This window comes from Mandrillus leucophaeus, unplaced genomic scaffold (assembly GCF_000951045.1).
Source record: "Mandrillus leucophaeus isolate KB7577 unplaced genomic scaffold, Mleu.le_1.0 Scaffold889, whole genome shotgun sequence".
NCBI lineage: Eukaryota > Metazoa > Chordata > Mammalia > Primates > Cercopithecidae > Mandrillus > Mandrillus leucophaeus.
Window position 1 is genome coordinate 424,250 of NW_012109685.1, and position 20,111 is coordinate 444,360.

The following is a 20,111-nucleotide window of genomic DNA, read 5'->3' on the forward strand; positions in this document are numbered from 1 at the left end:
CTAAAATGTTAAGCCTCATTACGTATAATTTTTTTTGTGTGTTTTATCCATTGCTGTTTCAGTGTTTGGCTTACAGAGGATACTTAACACGTATCATATGAATGAATGAAAAGATTTATTCTTATCCTCATGGCAACCCTGTGGGCAGACAGTTTCATTCATTTATTCCACTATTACTCTGCCAGGCCCTATGCTAGGTAAAGGCAGGGTGAGGATACAGTAGTGACCATGCAATAGAAGGCCCCTTCCCTCATAGGGCTCACAGAGTACTGATGTAGGCAAAACAACAACAACAACAATAAAAGGCAAACACGTACATACAAGAATAACAAACTGGCAAGGCTTGAAAGGAAAAGTGCAAAGTGCCTATCATCTCAGTTTCTTTTCATAACGGCATTCTAAGGCAGGTGTTAGGAGGAAACTGAAACCCAGAGAGTAGAAGCCTCTGAGAGCTCCAGTTCAAACCCAGATCTGCTTTATCCAAACCCCATGGTTACTTAGGTCTCACTTACATTCAATCCCTAGAGAAGTCAGTTATACTCCTGAGACACAGACCAAAAGGCAACTAGACTTTTGGGGGCCTGGGTGTCACATTCTCTCAAGGTGGGTATTCTCTGCTGAGGTTGTCACCGTAGCTACTTATAGATGTTTAAACCTGTTCCACTGAGGAAGCACATTGCTTGGCCTCTGGGAGAAGGTGTAGGGACCAAGGAAAAACTTCCCCCTTGCCCCCTGAAGGTTTGCCAAAAATCAACTGACAAAAGATAGATTACTAGAAGAAAAGGTATACGGCTTTTATTTTATCCTGCATAGCACGGGGGAACTGCAGGAGAATGATTACCCAAACTGTATCTCTTTAGAAAACTAAAGGAGCTTCACCAAAATCATAAAGCCCCTCTCTAGGCAAAAGAAAAAGGATACAGAATTTACCCTGAAAATTTTTCAAATATTCATTCTTTTATTCTTGTTATATTGTGAATAAACTGTCCCCTATACCCATCATCATTCTGTTTTCAAAAGAAGTCCATGCTTTACTGCAATGCAAGTTGGCTTTTTCCTACTCTATGAATTCCCCTGAAGGCCTCTCTAATGGAAGTTCTTCTTTCTCACATATCTCTGTGGCTCACTGGATGTCTTAGCTTGAGCTGCCATAACAAAATACCATAGACTAGGTGGAGTAAACAACAGAAACTTATTTTCTCACAGCTCTGGAGGCTGGTAGGCTGAAGTCAGGGTGCTAGCATGGTTGGTTCTCATGAGGGCTTTCTTCCTGGCTTACAGATGGTCACTTCTTGCTGTGTCCTCACGTGGCAGAGAAAGACAGACAGCAAGCTCTCTGGTGTCTCTTCTTATAAGGGCACTATTCCCACCATGAGGAGATTCCCACCAGCTTTATTAAAGTATTGTCTGCTTATAATAAAATTCACCCATTTTAAGTACACAGTTCAATGAGTTTTAACAAATGTTTACAGTCATGTAAATAGCACAAAGTGTAAAACATTTCCATCCCTTAAAGAGTTACCCTACTCTCATGATCTAAACCTAATTATCTCCCAAAGGCCCTATCTCCAAATGCCATCACCTGAGGGGTTAGAGCTCCAACAGATGAATTCAGGGGAACATAATTCAGTCCACAGCACTGGGGAAGAAAGAACAGGTCAAGATGTCCCTGCTCCTCACTGCTATTTCCAGCCTCTCATTCTAACGCCACACCTCTACAGCCTTCCCTTTTTGGAATTCTATACCATTTACTTGTCCAGTGCTTTTCTCCAGTCTTATAATAAACTCAAAGATTCTTCTGTCTTCTCAGATGGGATCAATATCTGGTTCATAGTTTCATCTCCCTCTCCCCATCATCCCTAATATCAACATCCACATTAGTAAATCATCACACATCGAGGCCACAGAGGTCACCCATCTCTTTCCTGATGACTTTCACATCTACTTCTGCTGTCCACTGGACTTTATTTTTTGAGTGTGTTCCTTTTCCAGATCCCACACTCTTTTGAGCACTCTTCTTTCTGACCATACCTTTGTATCTTTCCATGTCTCTTCTTCCTCACATTTGTTTAACCTAATTTTTGCCCTTATAATAGCCTACCGTTTTCTGAAACTTTTTGTTCTCACCATTACCACCCTGGTTCCTGCTCTCAGTGTCCCATTTTAGAACTAATGCAACAGAAACCCTCTTCCACATTATACTAAGTGAAAGGAACTAGACACTAAAGACTACATATTGTAGAGTTTCATTTATATAAAATCCTAGAAAAAGCAAAACTACAGTGATAGAGAACAGATCAATGGTTGCTGGGAGGAGGTGGGGAGAGGATGAACTGCCATGTGCCTCTTTAGGGGACAGAACTATTTTACACTTTGTGTGGTTTCCATGGCTGTAAATATTTGTTAAAACTCACTAGCCGGGTGCGGTGGCTCACGCCTGTAATCCTAGCACTTTGGGAGGCCGAGGCGGGCGGATCACAAGGTCAGGAGTTTGAGACCAGCCTGGCTAAGATGGTGAAACCCCATCTCTACTAAAAATACAAAACTTAAGCGGGCGTGGTGGCAGGTGCCTGTAATCCCAGCTACTCAGGAGGCTGAGGCAGGAGACTCGCTGGAACCCGGGAGGCAGAGGTTGCAGGGGGCCGAGATCACACCACTGCACTCCAGCCTGGGTAACATAGCAAGACTCCCCCATCTCAAAAACAAAAACAAAAACAAAAACAACAATAAAAACAAAAAAACCCCTCACTCAACTGTATATTTAACATGGGTGAACTTTATTATATGCAGACTATATTTAATAAAGCTAATTAAAACAACCTCTATCCAAATACATTTCCTCACTGCTCACTGCATAAAGCCCTTACACTGTAACCTGGGAGTTCGGGCCCTCCCAGATTTGAGCCGAACCTGCGTGTCTAGCTTTATATTCAATTAATCCAAGCCTGTCCAACCCACGGTCCATGGGTTGCATGTGGCCCAGGATGGCTTTGAATGTGGCCCAACACAAATTCGTAAATTTTCTTAAAACGTTGAGTTGTTTTGTGTGCTTTTAAAAAATTTTATTATTTTTTATTTATTTTTAATTTTTTTTGTTTGTTTAGCTCATCAGCTATTGTTAGTGCATTTTATGTGTGGCCTAAGACAATTCTTCTTCCAATGTGGCCCAAAGAAGCCAAAAGATTGGATACCCCTGTATTAATCGAATATACATATAATTTATGTCGAAGCCAAAGAAGCCCATTAGCTGTGTCTTATAAGTGTTAATGTTCTGCAGCCTCTTTCTCTTTGACCATAGCTTTCTCCAGTTATTTTGAAACGTCTCCTCACCACACCTTATCTACTTATAAAAATTTTACTTTTCCAGCTTGGCATGGTGGCTTACACCTGTAACCCCAGCACTTTGGGAGGCCAAGGCAGGTGGATCACCTGAGGTCAGGAGTTCAAGACCAGCCTGACCAACATGGTGAAACCCCTTCTCTACTAAAAATACACAAATTAGCCAGGCGTGGTGGCAGGAGCCTGTAGTCCCAGCTACTTAGGAGGCTGAGGCAGGAGAATCGCTTGAATCCGGGAGGTGGAGGTTGCAGTGAGCTCAGATCGCACCATTGTCCTCCAGCCTGGGTGACAGAGCGAGACTCCAACTCAAAAAGACAAAAAATTATTTTTCCTTAGACCCCAGCTCAAAAGTTATCTTTTTTGTCGACTTTTCTCTGATCTTTTTGTGTATCTCTCATGCTAGTTACCACATGATGTCCTGTTCATTGTTATTTACATTATCTCATCTTCCTTTCTTATTCATCTTTATATCAAGCAGGATGCCCAGCTACAAACATTTTCCTTTATGGTTTTAATAATGAAATCTACTCTTTTCAAAGAGACAACCTACATAGTTTTCTTAGAATAAAGTACGTACTAGAGGCAGGGAGACAAGACTAGAAGGAAGGAAAGAAGGAAGCAGAGAGGCTTGTTAGGAGACCAGCGGAGCTAGAGACAGCTTGAATTTGGGCCTTACTGGTAGGAAGAGTAAGAGGGAATAAATTTGAGTGATGTTAAAAGGGTAGAAGCAACAGGTCTTGGTTAGTGATCAGTCACAGGAGACAGGAAGAGGCAGGAGTGAAAGATTATCCCCAGATTTCGGGCTTGGGTGACTTGGTAGATGGGGTGGACTAGAATCCAGAAGGAAGAGGAGGATATGAGGCCCGGTGTGTGGGAGGGCTGAAGGTGAGTTGGAACAATGGGTACAGGATGACTTTAGTTTTAGAAATATTAATTTTGAGACTTCTGGAATATCCAAAGAAAGATATTCAGGAGGCAAATGGAGACAGGAGAGTGATGCTCAGGAAAGAGGTGTGATTGGAGGTAAAAATGTATGAATCACCAACACACAGGTGATACTTAAAATCATTTTAAGCCGGGCATGGTAGCTCATGCCTGTAATCTCAGCACTTTGGGAGGCTGAGGTGGGAAGATCGTTTGAGCCCCGGAGTTCAAGACCAGCCTGGGCAACGTAGTGAGACTGTCTCTTAAAAAAAAAAAAAAAAAAATAGAAAAATTAGCCAGGTTCATGCCTGTAGCCCCAGTTACAGGAGAGGCTGAGTAGCGAAGCCCAGGAGGTTGAGGGTGCAGTGAGCTGTGACAGTGCCACTGCACTTCAGCCTGCGTGACACAGTGAGACTCTGCCTCAATCAATCAAATCATTTTAGGGAAATATGAAATCTCCCTAGGAATGCTTAGGGGGCTAAGAACAGAGGCCCGGCAAATACCCACATCTAGGTGTTGGGGAGAGGCAGAAGAACTCAAAAAGGAGCCCAGGAAGAGATTAATGAAGAAATAGGGTGAGAAACTAAAGAAAGCATGCCAGGAATGGTGGCTCACGCTTGTAATCCCAGCACTTTGGGAGGCCGAGGCAGAGGGACTGCTTGAGCCCAAGAGTTGAGGCCAGCCTGGGTAACATGGCAAGACCTCATCTCTACAAAAAAAAATTTTTTTAATTAGGTGAGCATGGTGGTATGCGCCTGTGGTCTCAGTTACTCAGGAGACTGAGGCAGGAGGATAGTTTGAGCTGGGAAAGTTAAGGCTGCAGTGAGCCATGTGTTCATGCCACTGCACTTTAGCCTGGGCAACAGAGCAAGACCCTGTCTCAACAAAACAAACAAAACAAAACAAAACAAAACAACACACACACACATACAAACACAAAAAAATGAAACTAAGGAAAACATAATGGAAATCAAGGCAGGAGATTTCCAGAAGCAATAGTTAACACTGTCAAAGGTTGTGGATTGTTCAAATAAAACAAGGATTGAAGAGCACCTGCTGTATTTGGTGATGTTTGTCAGAAGTTTCTAAGGGATGATAGGTTCAACATGAACTTGAGTGATACAAGACTTAGTTGAATGCCTACCATTGTGTCAAATAGATGATTAGCTTTTGAAATGTGCTGGTTTTTGCTTTCTATTTTTTTATTGTGGTAAAATAAATATAACATAATATTTCTCATTTAACCATTTGTAAGTGTACAATTTGGTAGTATTAAATACATTCACTGCCAGGCGCAGTGGCTCATGCCTGTAATCCCAGCACTTTGGGAGGCCGAGATGGGTTGGTCACTTGAGGTCAGGAGTTCAAGACCAGCCTGGCCAACATGGTGAAATCCCATCTCTACTAAAAACACAACAATGAGCCACTGTAGTGGCGTGCCTGTAATCCCAGCTACTCGGGAGGCTGAGACAGGAGTATTACATGAACCTGGGAGGTGGAGGTTGCAGTGAGTTGAGATTGTGCCACTGCACTCCAGCCTAGGTGAAAGAGCAAGACTCTATCTCAAAAACAAAAACAAAAACAAAAATACATTCACAGGGTTTTGTACAACCATCACCACTATCTATAACTAAAATGTTTTCATCATCCCCACAATGAACTCTGTACCCACTAAACAATGACTTCCCTCTTAGTCCCTGGAGTCCCTGATCACCTCTATTCTACTTTCCGGCTCTATGAATTTGCCTATTCTAGGTACCTTATATAAGTGGAATCATATATTTGCTCTTCTGGGTCCAGCTTATTTCACTAAACATAATTTTTTCAAGGTCCATCCATGTTGTAGCATATATTACAATGTAATTGCTTTTTATGACTGAGTAGTTTTCCACCGTATGTATATGCTACCTTTTGTTTAACCATTCATTTGTTCATGAACACTGGGTTGTTTCCACCTTTTGGCTACTGTTAATAATACTATGAACAAAGTTACAGAGATATCTGTTCAAGTCCCTGCTTTCAATTCCTTTAGATACACACCTAAGAGCAGAATTGCTGGGTCAAACGGTAGTTCTATGTTCGATTTTTTGAGGAATGGCCATACTGTTTTCCACAGCGGCTGCAACGTTTTACATCCCCACCAGAAATGCGTGAGGGTTTCAATTTCTCCACATCCTTCCCAACACTTGTTATTTTCCATTTTTTTCTATTATAACCATCCTGGTGGGTATGAAGTAGTATCTCATAGTTTTGATTTGCATTTCCCTAATGATAATGATGCTGATGTTGAGCATCTTTTCATGTGTTTGTTGGCCATTTGTACATTTCTATACCTTCTCTGGAGAAATGTCTACTCAAGTACTTTGCTATTTTTTATTTTTATTTTTTGTAGATTACTGGAGTTCTACAGACATACATGTAATATACACATATTATATATTTGTTATTTATCATACCTCATTATTCATATAGCAAAACATGTAAGTTGAGACTCAAGTGCTTTGCTATTTTTGACTTTTTGTTGAGTCATTGGAGTTCTTTATATATAATATATATACATTATATATATAAAGTGGTTATATTTATTATACCTCATTATTCACATAAGATCTTCTTTGATACAAATAACGTAACCTTCTTTGATACAAATAACATCATTTATTTGTATCAAAGAAGGTCTCAACATATATTTTGTTATGTGAATAATGAGGTATAATAAAACAAACACAATCAAATACCTGTAAGAGTCTTGAAAATCTTTTTTATTAAGAAACCTACATGTATTGATGGATGGTGATTTTACTCATTGTTGAAATATGCTTTATTACTACAGAATTTAAGCAATAACATATTTCTTTTCTTTCACTCATTTTCTCAATAAGTAAAACACTTTCCTTGATACTTCAAAAACTGAGAGGTGCTTTATTATGCTTACTTTCCAGTGGTTCTTTCTCTAAATGGGAATCCTCTGGTGCATCAAAACGACCTTCTGGTAACTTTGGCTTCTTAAGGGACTGTTTGACAAGTTCAGACTTTCCTCCTTGAGAAGAACTTGTTTTCCTCAGAGAATGACACAGAAGGGGTGATCCTAGAAGAGTGGAGATAATAGAAAATTAGGAGCTTTTCATTTTTTCCACTTTAAACATTTATAAAATTTTATTTATTTGTTTTTAGTTCATACATTCACATTTCTCAAAGTTCAAACAGTACCAAAGGATGCAGAGTGAAAATTCTTCCTTCCTGTCCAGCCATTTCCCTTTCTGGAAGACCACCAGTTTGAAAAGAAGGGCTATGAAATAAATTAGTTAATCATTATCAATATTGTAGAAACTTATATTAAAACATTAATTCCTATCTAAAGCAATGCCAAAAAACCAGGAGTTCAAATATTAAGAGTAACTTAGTACAAACTTTTCAATGACAATATTTAGTATTCAAATCTCTAAAAGTCAGAAGTGGCTACATTTAAATCCTAATCAAGGTCCTCTTTTTCTGTCAACTAAAATTTTAAGAATACATCAAGTTGGGCACGGTGGCATGCACCTGTAGTCTCAATTACGCAGGAGGCTGAAGAGGGAGGATTGCTTGAACCCAGGAGCTCAATTCTAGTCTGGGTAACATAGTGAGACCATGTCTCTAAAAATACATTGTTTTATGGGGAAAGAAGTCCCTATTTGATAAATGGTGCTGGGATAGTTGGCAGCTATGTGCAGAGCAATGAAACTGAACCCCTATTTGTTACCACATACAAAAATTAACTCGAGATGGATTAAAGATTTCAATGTAAGACCTCAAACTGTAAGAATCCTAGAAGAAAACCTGGGAAACACTATTCTGGACATTGGTCTTGGGAAATAATTTATGACTAAGTCCTCAAAAGCAACTGCAACAACAACAGCAACAACAAAAAATTGACAAATGGGACCTAATTAAACTAAAAAGCTTTTGTAGAGCAAAAGAAACTATCAACAGAGTAAACATACAACCTACAGAATGAGAGAAAATATTTGCAAACTACACATCTGAGAAAAGTCTCATATCCGGAATCTATAAGGAACTTAAACAACTCAACAAGCAAACAACAACCACACTAAAAAACGGACAACAGACATGAAGAGACATTTCTCACAAGAAGACATACAAGCGGCCAACAAACATATTTAAAAATGCTCCACATCACGAATTAGTAGATAAATGCAAATTGAAATCAAGAGAGACCATATCACATCAGTCAGAATGGCTATTATTAAAAAGTTAAAAAACAACAGATGCTGGTGAGGCTGTAGAGAAGAGGGAATGCGTATATACAGCTAGTGGGAATGTATCTTAGTTCAGTCACTGTGGAAAACAGTTTGGAGATTTCTCAAAGTACTTAAGGCAGAACTATCACTTGACCCAGCAATCCTGTTACTGGGTATATACCCAAAAGAAAACTACTCATTTTTCACACCAAAAAGACACATGCACTTGCAAGTTCACTGCAGCACTATTCACAATAGCAAAGACACAGAATCAACCTAGGTGCTCCTCAATGGTGGACTGGATAAAGAAAATGTGGTACATATATACCATGGAATACTATGCAACCATGAAAATAATGAAATCATGTCCTTTGCTGCAACATGGATGCAGCTGGAGGCCATTATCCTAAGTGAACTAATGCAGGAACAGAAAACCAAATATTGCATATTCTTACACATAATTTTCTAATTCTACAGAGTGAAACACTGGACACTCAGGAACATAAGGCAACAATAGAAACTGGGTACTACTGTGGGGGAGGGAGGAAGGGGATGCAAGAGTTGAAAAACTAACTTTTGGGTACTATGCTCATTATCTGTGATGGGATCATTCATATCCCAAATCTCAGCATCACACATAAACCCAGGTAACAAACCTGCACATGTATCCCCTGAATCTAAAATAAAACTTGGGATTTTAAAATGTACTGGGTGTCTGCAATGTGTAAATGAGATCATTTGCTCTCTAGTTTCTAAAGAGAGTTGAATTTTCAGTGCTATGAAAGTTATACAAACCCTCACCGAGATAATATTCATAAGGGAAAAACCACAGGGAAAAAAGTGAGCTCAGTGTTAGGGGTTTTCAGCTTCCTAAAGAAATTGCTTTAGAAGCAGACAAATTTGGGTACAAGTTCCAGTTACACCCCTGTGGCAAGAAGAATAATGGCCTTAAAGATAATCAGAATCCAATACCCAGAATCTGTGAACAGGTTTGGTTACATGGTGAAGAATTTTGGTAGCAGACAGAATTAAGGTGGCTAATCAGATGACCTTAAAATAGGGAGATTATCCAGGATTATAGGGTGGGTCAATGTAACCACAAGGGTCCTTTAAAAGGGAAGAGAGGTTGGAAGACAGACCAGACCCGATGCTGCAGGCTTTGAAGATGGAGGAAGGGGGCAAGCCAAGGAATGTGGGCAGCCTCTAGAAGCTAAAAGAGAGAAGGAAATGGATGCAGCTTCCAGAAGGAACACAGCCCTACTAACTGCCTGGTTCCAGCTCAGTGCGACCCCTTCCAGACTCCTGATCTCCAAAACTGTAAAATGTGTTAAGCCACTAAATTTGTGATAACATGTTATAGCAGCAATAGGAAACAAATGCAACCACTTACTAGGTGTTGGATGTTGGTCAAGTTACCCTTTCTGTTTCCTTTCCTCTGAATAGAAAAATCACAGTACCTATCACATGAGATTGCTGAATAAACGGGACAATTTATGCATTTAGCATAGTGACAAACAGTATTTATTGTTATTTCGATGGAATATCTGTAAGCCCTTGACAGCATTACATATGTTTTTTCATTACACATATTTTTCTCATATTCTAGTCATCACTACATAACCCAACCTCGTTTAAAGAAATAGACTCAAACACATGCATACAAGTGGTTAAGATAAATGAATAGGTGTATGTCTGTGTATGTGTACACATTGAGTAAGTGCATCAATAACTTGAGCTTAACTCTGGGATGCATAAGTTAATTTGCGTAAGGGTTTCTGGTGAAGAACAGAAAACTGGATCTTGGGGAAAGCAAGGAGTAGCAAAGTGTAAGTTGGAGAAATTGGTCCCTAATATGACTTTGCAGACTTCTGAAAGACTTTATCTGTAGAAAGAGGGTTTACAAGGAAAAATTGAAAGACAAGTTTTCTCAAGGAACTCTGAGGCCATTGGAAACACAAGCAGAACTATTTTTGTAGTCAGGTAACAGTGTGACAGAACACGGGAAGATAATGCCCCTCATTTCTGTACAGTACAATATAAGATGGGACACAGTGCTCCTTGGTACCTACAGGCTTTACAGCTTTGGACACAAGCGTGTGCACATCAGCCTGCCAGGGGTGTTGGTAATGAAGCATATACATGTAGCTTCAAAGGCAGACCATAAGAAACACGGGCGTGTCAGATGAGGAGTTAAGCCCAAGGACCACTCCTGTTAACTCTGCCTATTAAATAGTAGGTATTGAGCAATAGTAACTGTATTCATGTTAATATTGCATTTTGGCTGTCAGCAGACTTCTGACTACCTTGACTACATGGGAAGTAGCTGACAAACTTAAAACAAAAGGTTCTTTTAACAACATCAGGAAATAACAACCATAAAGCCCATGTCTTCTACTTCAAGGGGTGGTTTGACTTTATCCAAACCTAGTTAGAATTGTGCTTACATGGACATAACAGACAAGAAGAAAACCTTCTAAAAGAAGAAATAATAAAAGTAAAAGAATGACTCTCTCTCTCTCTCTCTCTCACACACACACACACACACACAAAAAAAAAAAACAACACACAACCCAAAACTTTTCTCTGGTACTTTGACAAATCAGAAATGCCAAAATTCTACAGTCATAAAATACCTAAAAAGGTAAAACAAAACCAAACCCCCTCTAAATCAGAGATAGAACCTTTATGAAAGTAAATAATGATAAACTGCAAAGACAGTCCAGTGAGGTAAACACAAAGTGAAACGGCTACACATTTCGTGTCTTTCTTTTTTGAGACAGAGACAAAAAAAATTAGCCACCAAACCCAGCTAAGTTTTTGTATTTTCAGTAGAGACGGAGTTTCACCATGTTGACCAAGCTGGTCTTTTTTTTTTTTTTTCAGAGTCTCACTCTGTGCCCCAGGCGGCTGGAGTGCAGTGGCATGATCTCAGCTCATTGCAACCTCTGTTTCCAGGGTTCAAGGGATTCTTGTGCCTCAGCCTCCCAAGTAGATGGGATTACAGGCACCCACCAATACACCAAGCTAATTTTTGTATTTTTAGTGGAGACGGGGTTTCGCCATGTTGGCCAGGCTGGTATCAAACTCCTGACCTCAAGTGATCCGCCTGCTTTGGTCTCCTAAAGAACTGGGATTACAGGCGTGAGCCATGGTGCCCAGCCTTCTCGTGTCTTTCTTGCCTAGAGCTTGGGATATAGAGCTTTCAGGACAGCAGGGAGATGACAGTCTCTTAAACCCAAGCAAACAGAAAGCGTATTAGAGGCCAGGACTCAGGGAGGCTCACAGACTGAGAAAAGAAAGTGAACCAGAAGATTTTTGTTGTTTTTTGAAACAGGGTCTTGCTCTGTTGCCCAGTCTTGAGTGTAGTGGCGCAATCATGGCTCATGGTAGCCTTGATCTCCTGGGCTCAGCCTCAGCCTGCCTCAGCCTCCTCAGTAGCTGGGACTACAGCGACGCATCACCATGCCCAGCTAATTTTATTTTTCGTAGAGATGGGCATCTCACCATGTTGCCCAGGCTGGTCTTGAACTCCCGAACTCAAGCAATCCTCCTGCCTCCCAAAGTGCTGGGATTACGCGCGTGAGCCACCACACCCAGTTGAAAGATTTAAAACATAGATAAAAACCACCTGGGGGATTTTGTTAAAATGCAGATTCTGAGTAGTTCTAGGTGGCACTTGGGATTCTTGCATTTTAACAAGCTTCCAGGTGATGATTATGCTGCTATTCCAAATAGCAAGGAACTAGAAGACAGTTAAGGAAGGAAAAGTGTCTACTTTAACCTTGGTTCTGAGTGAAGATGTGAAAAAAAGAAGCCCCTCTTGAGATTTTGAAGCCACTGGCTGACCCACACCTGTGTTTAGGCTTAACTACACACTAGCTGCATCTTCCAAAAATCCCTAAGCATCTTTTTTTTTTTTTTTGAGATGGAATCTTTTTCTGCCACCCAGGCCGGAGTGCAGTGGTGTGCCCTCAGCTCACTGCAACCTCCGCCTCCCGGGTTCAAGTGATTCTCCTACCTCAGCCTCCTGAGTAGCTGAGATTATAGATGTGTGCCACCACACCCAGCTAATTTTTGTATTTTTAGTAGACAGGGTTTCACCATATAGGCCAGGCTGGTCTCGAACTCCTGACCTCAGGTGATCCACCCACCTTGGCCTCCCAATGTGCTGGGAGTACAGCCGTAAGCCACCGCACCTGGCCAAAATTTTTTAATTTATTATTTTATTTTCTGAATCCTGTATACAAAATCTTTATTGTCCCACTGTTCCATTATACATTGATTCTACTGACTTGTTTGTGATGGCTTTGTTTCCTTGAATGTTTTTCTGGGATTCTCTCTGTGAGAATTCCGTGAGACATATGTGGAGAGTTATTTTTCTTGAGAGGATTTGCATCTGCAAATCCGTGCCCACCAGCCTAATCATTTTTCATTGTCTCTTTTTGCTTACTTATTTTTGGCTTTGCAAAAGTTTTTTTAGGCCAGGCACAGTGGCTCACACCTGTAATTCCAGCACTTTGGGAGGCTGACGCAGGCAGATTACTTGAGGTCAGGAGTTCCAACAAGGTGAAACCCCACCTCTACTAAAAATACAAAAAATTAGCTGGGCGTAGTGGCTGGTACCTGTAATCCCAGCTACTTGGGAGGCTGAGGCAAGACAATCGCTTGAACCAGGGGACAGAGGTTGCAGTGAGTGAGATCACGCCACTGCACTCCAGCCCAGGCAACAGAGCAAGACTCTGTATCAAAAAAGAAAAAAGAAAAGAAAAAGAAAGAGAAAAAAGAAAAAAGAAAAATGATTAGGCCAAGAAAAAGAAAGAAAGAAAGAAAAGAAAAACACGGAAATTCAGAAATAACAAATCTAAAACTCAATAAAAAGGCCAAATAGCTGGCCGGGCATTGTGGCTCACACCTGTAATCCTAGCAATTTGGGAGGCAGAGGCAGGTGGATCACCTGAGGTCAGAGGTTCAAGACCAGCCTGGCCAATCTGGTGAAACTGTATCTCTACTTGAAATACAAAAATTAGCTGGGTGTGGTGGCAGGTGCCTGCAATCGCAGCTACGCGGGAGGCTGAGGCGGGAGAATCACTTGAACCCAGGAGGCAGAGTTTGCAGTGAGCCAAGAATGCGTCACTGTACTCCAGCTTGGGCGACAGAGTGAGATTCTACCTCAAAAAAAAAAAAAAAAGAAAGAAAGAAAAAGGCCAAATAGCAGAATAAATACAATTGAAAAGAGAATTTATGATCTGGAATAAAGTTTCAAAGAAATTATACAGAAAAAAGCACAGAGACAAATAAATAAAAATAATGAAAGATTAGCTGGGCACGACTGCATGACAGTGGTGCCTATAGTCTTAGCTACTCGGCAGGAGGCTGAGGTGGGAGAACGGCTTGTGTTCTGGAGATCAAGCATGTAATGAGCTATGACTGCTCCACTGCTCTCTATCCTGGGTGATAGGGCAAGGCTCTGTCTCTCAGAAAAAAGAAAAAAATGTTCCCAGAAGTAAAGTGGGAGATAAGAATAGAGAGAAAATGCTTTTATATACAGACTATACAAAAGATTAGTAGCATATGCTTTATAGGTTTATCAAAATCAAATCCCACCCAACATACCTGTGCATGCAGGTGCACACACACACAGACCCAAGAGTCTGAACAGAGGAATGTAATTATATCAGTAATTATAATAAGGGTAAAGAGACTATCAGTGCAAAACAACAACAAAAAAACCCAATACAAACAAACCAGAAACCAGCCATATGCTGTTTATGTGAGACGCACCATTTGCAAGTTTAAAAAAAAAAAAAAATCGGCCAGGCGCGGTGGCTCACGCCTGCAATCCCAGCACTTTAGGCGGCCGAGGTGGGCGGATCACCAGGTCAGGAGATCGAGACCATCCTGCCTAACACTGTGAAACCCCAACTCTACTAAAAACACAAAAAATTAGCCGGGCGCGGTGGTGGGCGCCTGTAGTCCCAGCTACTCGGGAGGCTGAGGCAGGAGAATGGTGTGAATCCGGGGGGGGGGGGGGGGGGGGGCGGAGCTTGCAGTGAGCCGAGATTGCGCCACTGCACTCCAGCTTGGGCGACAAAGCCAGACTCTGTCTCAAAACAAAACAAAACAAAAACCATGGAAAATGGAAAAATAAGATAATAAGAAAAAAATGAATAAAAGATAACATAATTTACAATGTAAAAATAATTTTCAATATATTCTTCATTTTTTAATTGATAAATATTACATACATTTATGGTGTACAGCATGTTTTGAAATATGTATATATTGTGAAATAGCTAAATCAAGCTAACATATGCTTTAACTCACATACCTATCAATTATTTGTGATGAGAAAATTTAAAATCTACTCTCAACAATTTTCAAGTATACATTGATATTAACAATAGTCACCATGTTGTACAATAAATATCCTTTGCATAACTTATAACAAAGAAGATCAACAATAAACAAAGGTTGGTGCTCTGAAAAGACTGAAAGTGTTCCAGCCTGGCCAGCATGGTGAAACCTCGTCTCTACTAAAAACACAAAAATTAGCCAGACGTGGTGGTGCGCACCTGTAATCCCAGCTAGGAGGCTGAGGCAGGAGAACTGCTAGAACCCGGGAGGTGGAGGTTGTGGTTAAGCAAGATCACACCACTGCACTCCAGCCTGGGCGACAGAGCAAGACTCTGTCTCAAAAGCAAAAACAAAAAAGACCAAAAAAGACTAAAAGTGTTGTAAAGCCTTTGGTAAGGTTACTATAAAAAAACAAGAGAAGGCAAAATAAATAATATGAGAAAAAGAGAGCACATAATTATATGGAGAGCAGAAAATTTTGAAAAAATACCAGAAACTTTATGCCTATACATTGAAACAATACAAAATGAAAACCTTTCCAGAAAAAGTTAACTTACCAAAACCAACTTAAGAGAGGAAACCTGATAAATACAGCAATAACCATTGTAGAAGTTAAACAAGTAATTTAGTCTTCCCTTGAAGAGAAGAGCAGGTCTAGACAGTTTTGCAGGTGAGGTGCAACAAACCCTCAAGGAACAGATAATTCCAATCTTAAACAAAGCCTAACAAAGAAGGGAAACGGGTAAGTAGAATCCTCAATACATGGTATGAGGCTAGAATAACCTTTTTTTTTTTTTTTTTTTTTTTGAGATGGAGTCTCGCTCTGTTGCCCAGGTTGGAGTGCATTGGCCCGATGTCGGCTCACTGCAACCTCTGCCTCCCGGGTTCACACCATTGTCCTGCCTCAGTCTCCCGAGCAGCTGGGACTACAGGCGCCCGCCACCATGCCTGGCTACTTTTTTGTGTGTGTGTATTTTTAGTAGAGACGGGATTTCACCGTGTTAGGCAGGATGGTCTCAATCTCCTGACCTCATGATCCGCCCGCCTTGGCCTTCCAAAGTGCTGGGATGACAGGCGTGAGCCACCGTGCCCGGCCTTAGAATAACCTTAATACTAAAACCAGGGAAAGCTGGGCGCGGTGGCTCACGCCTGTAATGCCAGCACTTTGGGAGGCCAAGGCCAGCGTATCACGAGGTCAGAAGTTCGAGATCGGCCTGGCCAAGATATGGTGAAACCTTGTCTCTACCAAAAATACAAAAATTAGCTGGGTGTGGTGGCATGCGCCTGTAATCCCAGCTACTCGGGAGGCTGAGGCAGAAGAATCACCTGAACCCTGGAGGCAGGGGTTTCAGTGTGTAAGAGAAGAAAATTACATGCCAATTTCTAAAAAAAAATATAAGCACAACAAATACATTATATTAAAAAATATAATCACTATGATCCTTTGGAATATTTTCTAGGAATGCAAGTGATTCACTATTAGAAAAATCTGTAACTTACCACCTCAACAGATTAAAGCAGAAAATGATAAACGCCTCAGTAAGATGAAGAAAAATCAATTCAGTAAACTTCAAGATTTACTCATCATTAAAAAACAAATACAAATACATAAACAAAAACAAAACAAAATCCCAAAACTCTACATAGAAAGTGACTTCCTTAACCTGAAAAGGGTATAACTGCAGCTACTACCACATCTTTTTTTTCATGTTCCATGAAATTTTATTTCACAAAGGCTTGGACTCTGAAGACCCACAGTTACGGATCACTAAATCCAGTAAGTAAATGTAAATCCAAAATAAAGAGTTCTAGCAAAAAAATAAGAAGGTGATTGTTTTGTTTAAAAGAACAGAGTTATTTGGGAGATAGCTAGAACTGTTCCCTGAGGATTCATTTATAAAACATGCTTTAAGAGTTATTAGGAGATGGTGACTTAAAAAAATATATAGCAGTTTTATCTAAATGACTGCAATATCACACCTTAATCATAAAATACAAATGCATTCCCTTTATAATCATAAACAAGATAAGTATGCTTGCTGTCATCACTTCTAGTCAACATGGTGCTGGAAATCTGAGCAAGGAAAGAAAAACAAAAGAAAAAGATATAAGGATTAGACAGGGAGGGCAGGGGGCACGGTGGCTCACGCCTGTAATCCCAGCACTTTGAGAGGCCGAGGCGGTTGGATCACTTGGCTAACGTGGCAAAACCCCATCTCTATAAAAAATATAAAAATTAGCCAGGCATGGTGGCGCACACCAGTAATCCCAGCTACTCGGGAGGCTGAGGCAGGAGAATCACTTGATCCCAGGAGGTGGAGGTTGCAGTGAGCAGAGACTGCGCCACTGCACTCCAGCCTGGGTGACACAGCAAGACCCCTTCTCAAAAAAAAGGATTAGATAGGGAGAAACTAGACCGTCACCATTTGCAGATGATATGAATGTCTACGCAGCAAAGTCCCCAAAATCTGCAAAGTAAATTACTTAAATTAATAAGGTAATTTAGATACAAAATCATTAAGCATCAGGTTTCTATACGTAAACAATAGTCAGAAAATAATAAGATTTATTACAAAGTTATGGTTATAGTTATCAAGACAGTATCAGCACAGGAATAGACAAATAGGTCAATGGGACTGAAAAAAGAGCCAATAAATAAACGTATGCATATATGCATAAGTAAACTTGATTTATGATGGCTGACATTATATCATTAGGGGAAAGGTCCTATAAATACATGAATCTGGGACAAGTGTTTGACATGAAAAAAAAGAAAAATGGTTTCCTGCCTCACACCATACACAAAAATCAATTCCTGGTAGAATAAAGGCTTAAATGTGAAAAGCAAAACTATAATTTTTTTTTTTTTTTTGTTTGAGACGGAGTCTTGCTCCGTCACCCAGACTGGAGTGCAGTGTCCGGATCTCAGCTCGCTGCAAGCTCCGTCTCCCGGGTGTACGCCATTCTCCTGCCTCAGCCTCCCGAGTAGCTGGGACTACAGGCGCCCGCCACCTCGCCCGGCTAGTTTTTTGTATTTTTTAGTAGAGACGGGGTTTCACCGTGTTAGCCAGGATGGTCTCGATCTCCTGACCTCGTGATCCGCCCGTCTCGGCCTCCCAAAGTGCTGGGAATACAGGCTTGAGCCACCGCGCCCGGCCAAAACTATAAATTTTTAAGAAGAAAATATAGGAGACTATGTCTATGACTTTAGAGCACAAAAGGGTTTCTTAGACAAGACCATAAGGCAGTAACAATAAACAAAAGGACCAAGAAAAAATTTTACAGATAAAATTATAAACATGTTTATTAAAAGATACCTTTTATATCGAAGCTGCATGATTGTACATGCAGACCCATTATTCTATTCTGCCTAGTAGTGATAGAAACAAACCACAAATTGAGATATTTGACACCTACATAACTAAAAAAGGTTTAGCATACAAATACTTGTAAAGAATATAAATAAGAATCTGTTAAGAAAAAAGGCCAGGCGCGGTGGCTCATGCCTGTAATCCCAGCACTTTGGTAGGCCAAGGTGGGTAGATCACCTGTGGTCATGGCAAAACCCTGTCTCTACCAAAAATACAAAAAATTAGCTGGGCGTGGTGGCGGGCGCCTGTAATATCAGCTACTTGGAAGGCTGAGGCAGGAGAATCGTTTCAACTCGGGAAGCAGATGTTGTAGTGAGCTGAAATCTTGCCGTTGCACTCCAGCCTAGGCAACAAGGGCGAAACTCCGTCTCAAAAAAAAAAAAAAAAAGGAAAAGAAAAGAGAAAAAGGTGTTTCACAAAATGTTGATATTTGAAAAGATGTTTTACTTCTTTAATCAGAGAAAAGCAAAATCACAATGAGGTGTCATTTCATCACCCTGTAGGCAGCCAAAAATAAAAAACTTAGACAAAATTAAGTTTTCGCAAGTTTGTGCAACAACACGAACTCTAATACACTGCTGGTAGAAGTGAAAATTGCTATAGAATTAGAAAATGCCGTTACACCTTGGCATCATGTTGTAAAATTGGAAAGACCTACACCATACTCCAGGAATTCCACTCCTTCCACTAATGCACAAGTAAGGTACACAAGAATGTGTAGCAGCCAATCCTGGTGTTTCTAGAATTACTCAAATGTCCTTTGAGAAGGGCATTGGAAAATGTATCATAGGTTCACACAGTTGAATGAATAACTACAACCTCATACATCAATGTGGATCAATCACAAAACACAGTGTTAGCTGAAAAAAAAATCAACAATATGAAACCATTTCTACGAAGATTTAAAACACCGTTGCGCAGGTGTATCAGGAAGCCGCACATAGAGACCTCCTTGGCAATGGAGACTATTTCTTAAACTGGAGGATAAGTTCATAGATGCTGGTTGTGCTTTATAGCTTACATGTGTGCTACATACATATATATATATGTGTGTGTGTGTATATGTATGGAATACTTCATAATTGTTTAAAACTAGTTAAAGGGAGACGTTGAATGAACCCTACAAAATTTTAACTTTATTACCTTGAGGTTTGGATAATGTGGGACTTTCACTTTCTGTATTACTCATTTCTGGACTATTTAAAACTTATACAATTATGTAAAATGTTTGTATTTGGGGGAAATGATAGCTCAAAGGAAAACAAATTGCATAGAAATCCGGAGCCATTTATTATGAGGGCAATAATTATTGTTTTCAACTTGCATAACTTCTCCAGGTGTCACAAGTTAAAATTGTGTTTTGCATAGTCTGGGCTGCTAACTGAATCATCTTGAGAAAAATTTCCAACCACAATGGGTTTAAAAATATTGGTTTTACTGAAAGCATGAATGCTTTTTCTCTACGAACAATTCCTGGCTTCATCTAATTGACGTTATACTTATTTGCCTTTGGCTCACTTCTGCACTTTTCCCCGTTTTTAAAAGATAAACTGTAAACTGCCACAAATCCTGGACCAGGCGCGCGGATTCCTGTAAATAATGATATAAATAAATAAGTAAATCAACGACTCCCATTCCCAAAAGGCCTTCTTTTCCATTTTTCTCAGGGGCATCAAAGTGCAGTGTGCCCTGCGAGCTCCCACAGGAACGACCCAGAACGTCTGTGGTCCTGCTGGGCCATCGCGTGCCCGGCAGGAAGCAGACGTCCGGGCGGGGGTAAGGGCATTAGCGATCTTCTCGCTCTAGTCCCACTCGAGACCCCAGGCGCTGCAAGGACCTGCCCAGGCCACGGGGTGGGCATCTGGGCGGGAGAAGCTGGGCA

General features: G+C 40.6%; 1 protein-coding gene across 1 annotated transcript in view; it reads right to left on the reverse strand.

Annotated features, from left to right (window-relative positions):
- Nucleotides 1–928: 928 nt before the first annotated feature.
- The window catches only part of SDHAF4 (succinate dehydrogenase complex assembly factor 4), a 19,580-nt gene continuing 397 nt past the window's right edge, over nt 929–20,111 (reverse strand). Inside the window, exons 2-3 of the mRNA XM_011969386.1 lie at nt 7,199–7,351; nt 929–1,145 (exon numbers count right to left, since the gene is read on the reverse strand). Of these exons, the coding sequence (XP_011824776.1) occupies nt 1,087–1,145; nt 7,199–7,351 (212 nt within the window). The 3' untranslated portion in view covers nt 929–1,086. The remainder of the gene's footprint in view (nt 1,146–7,198; nt 7,352–20,111) is intronic.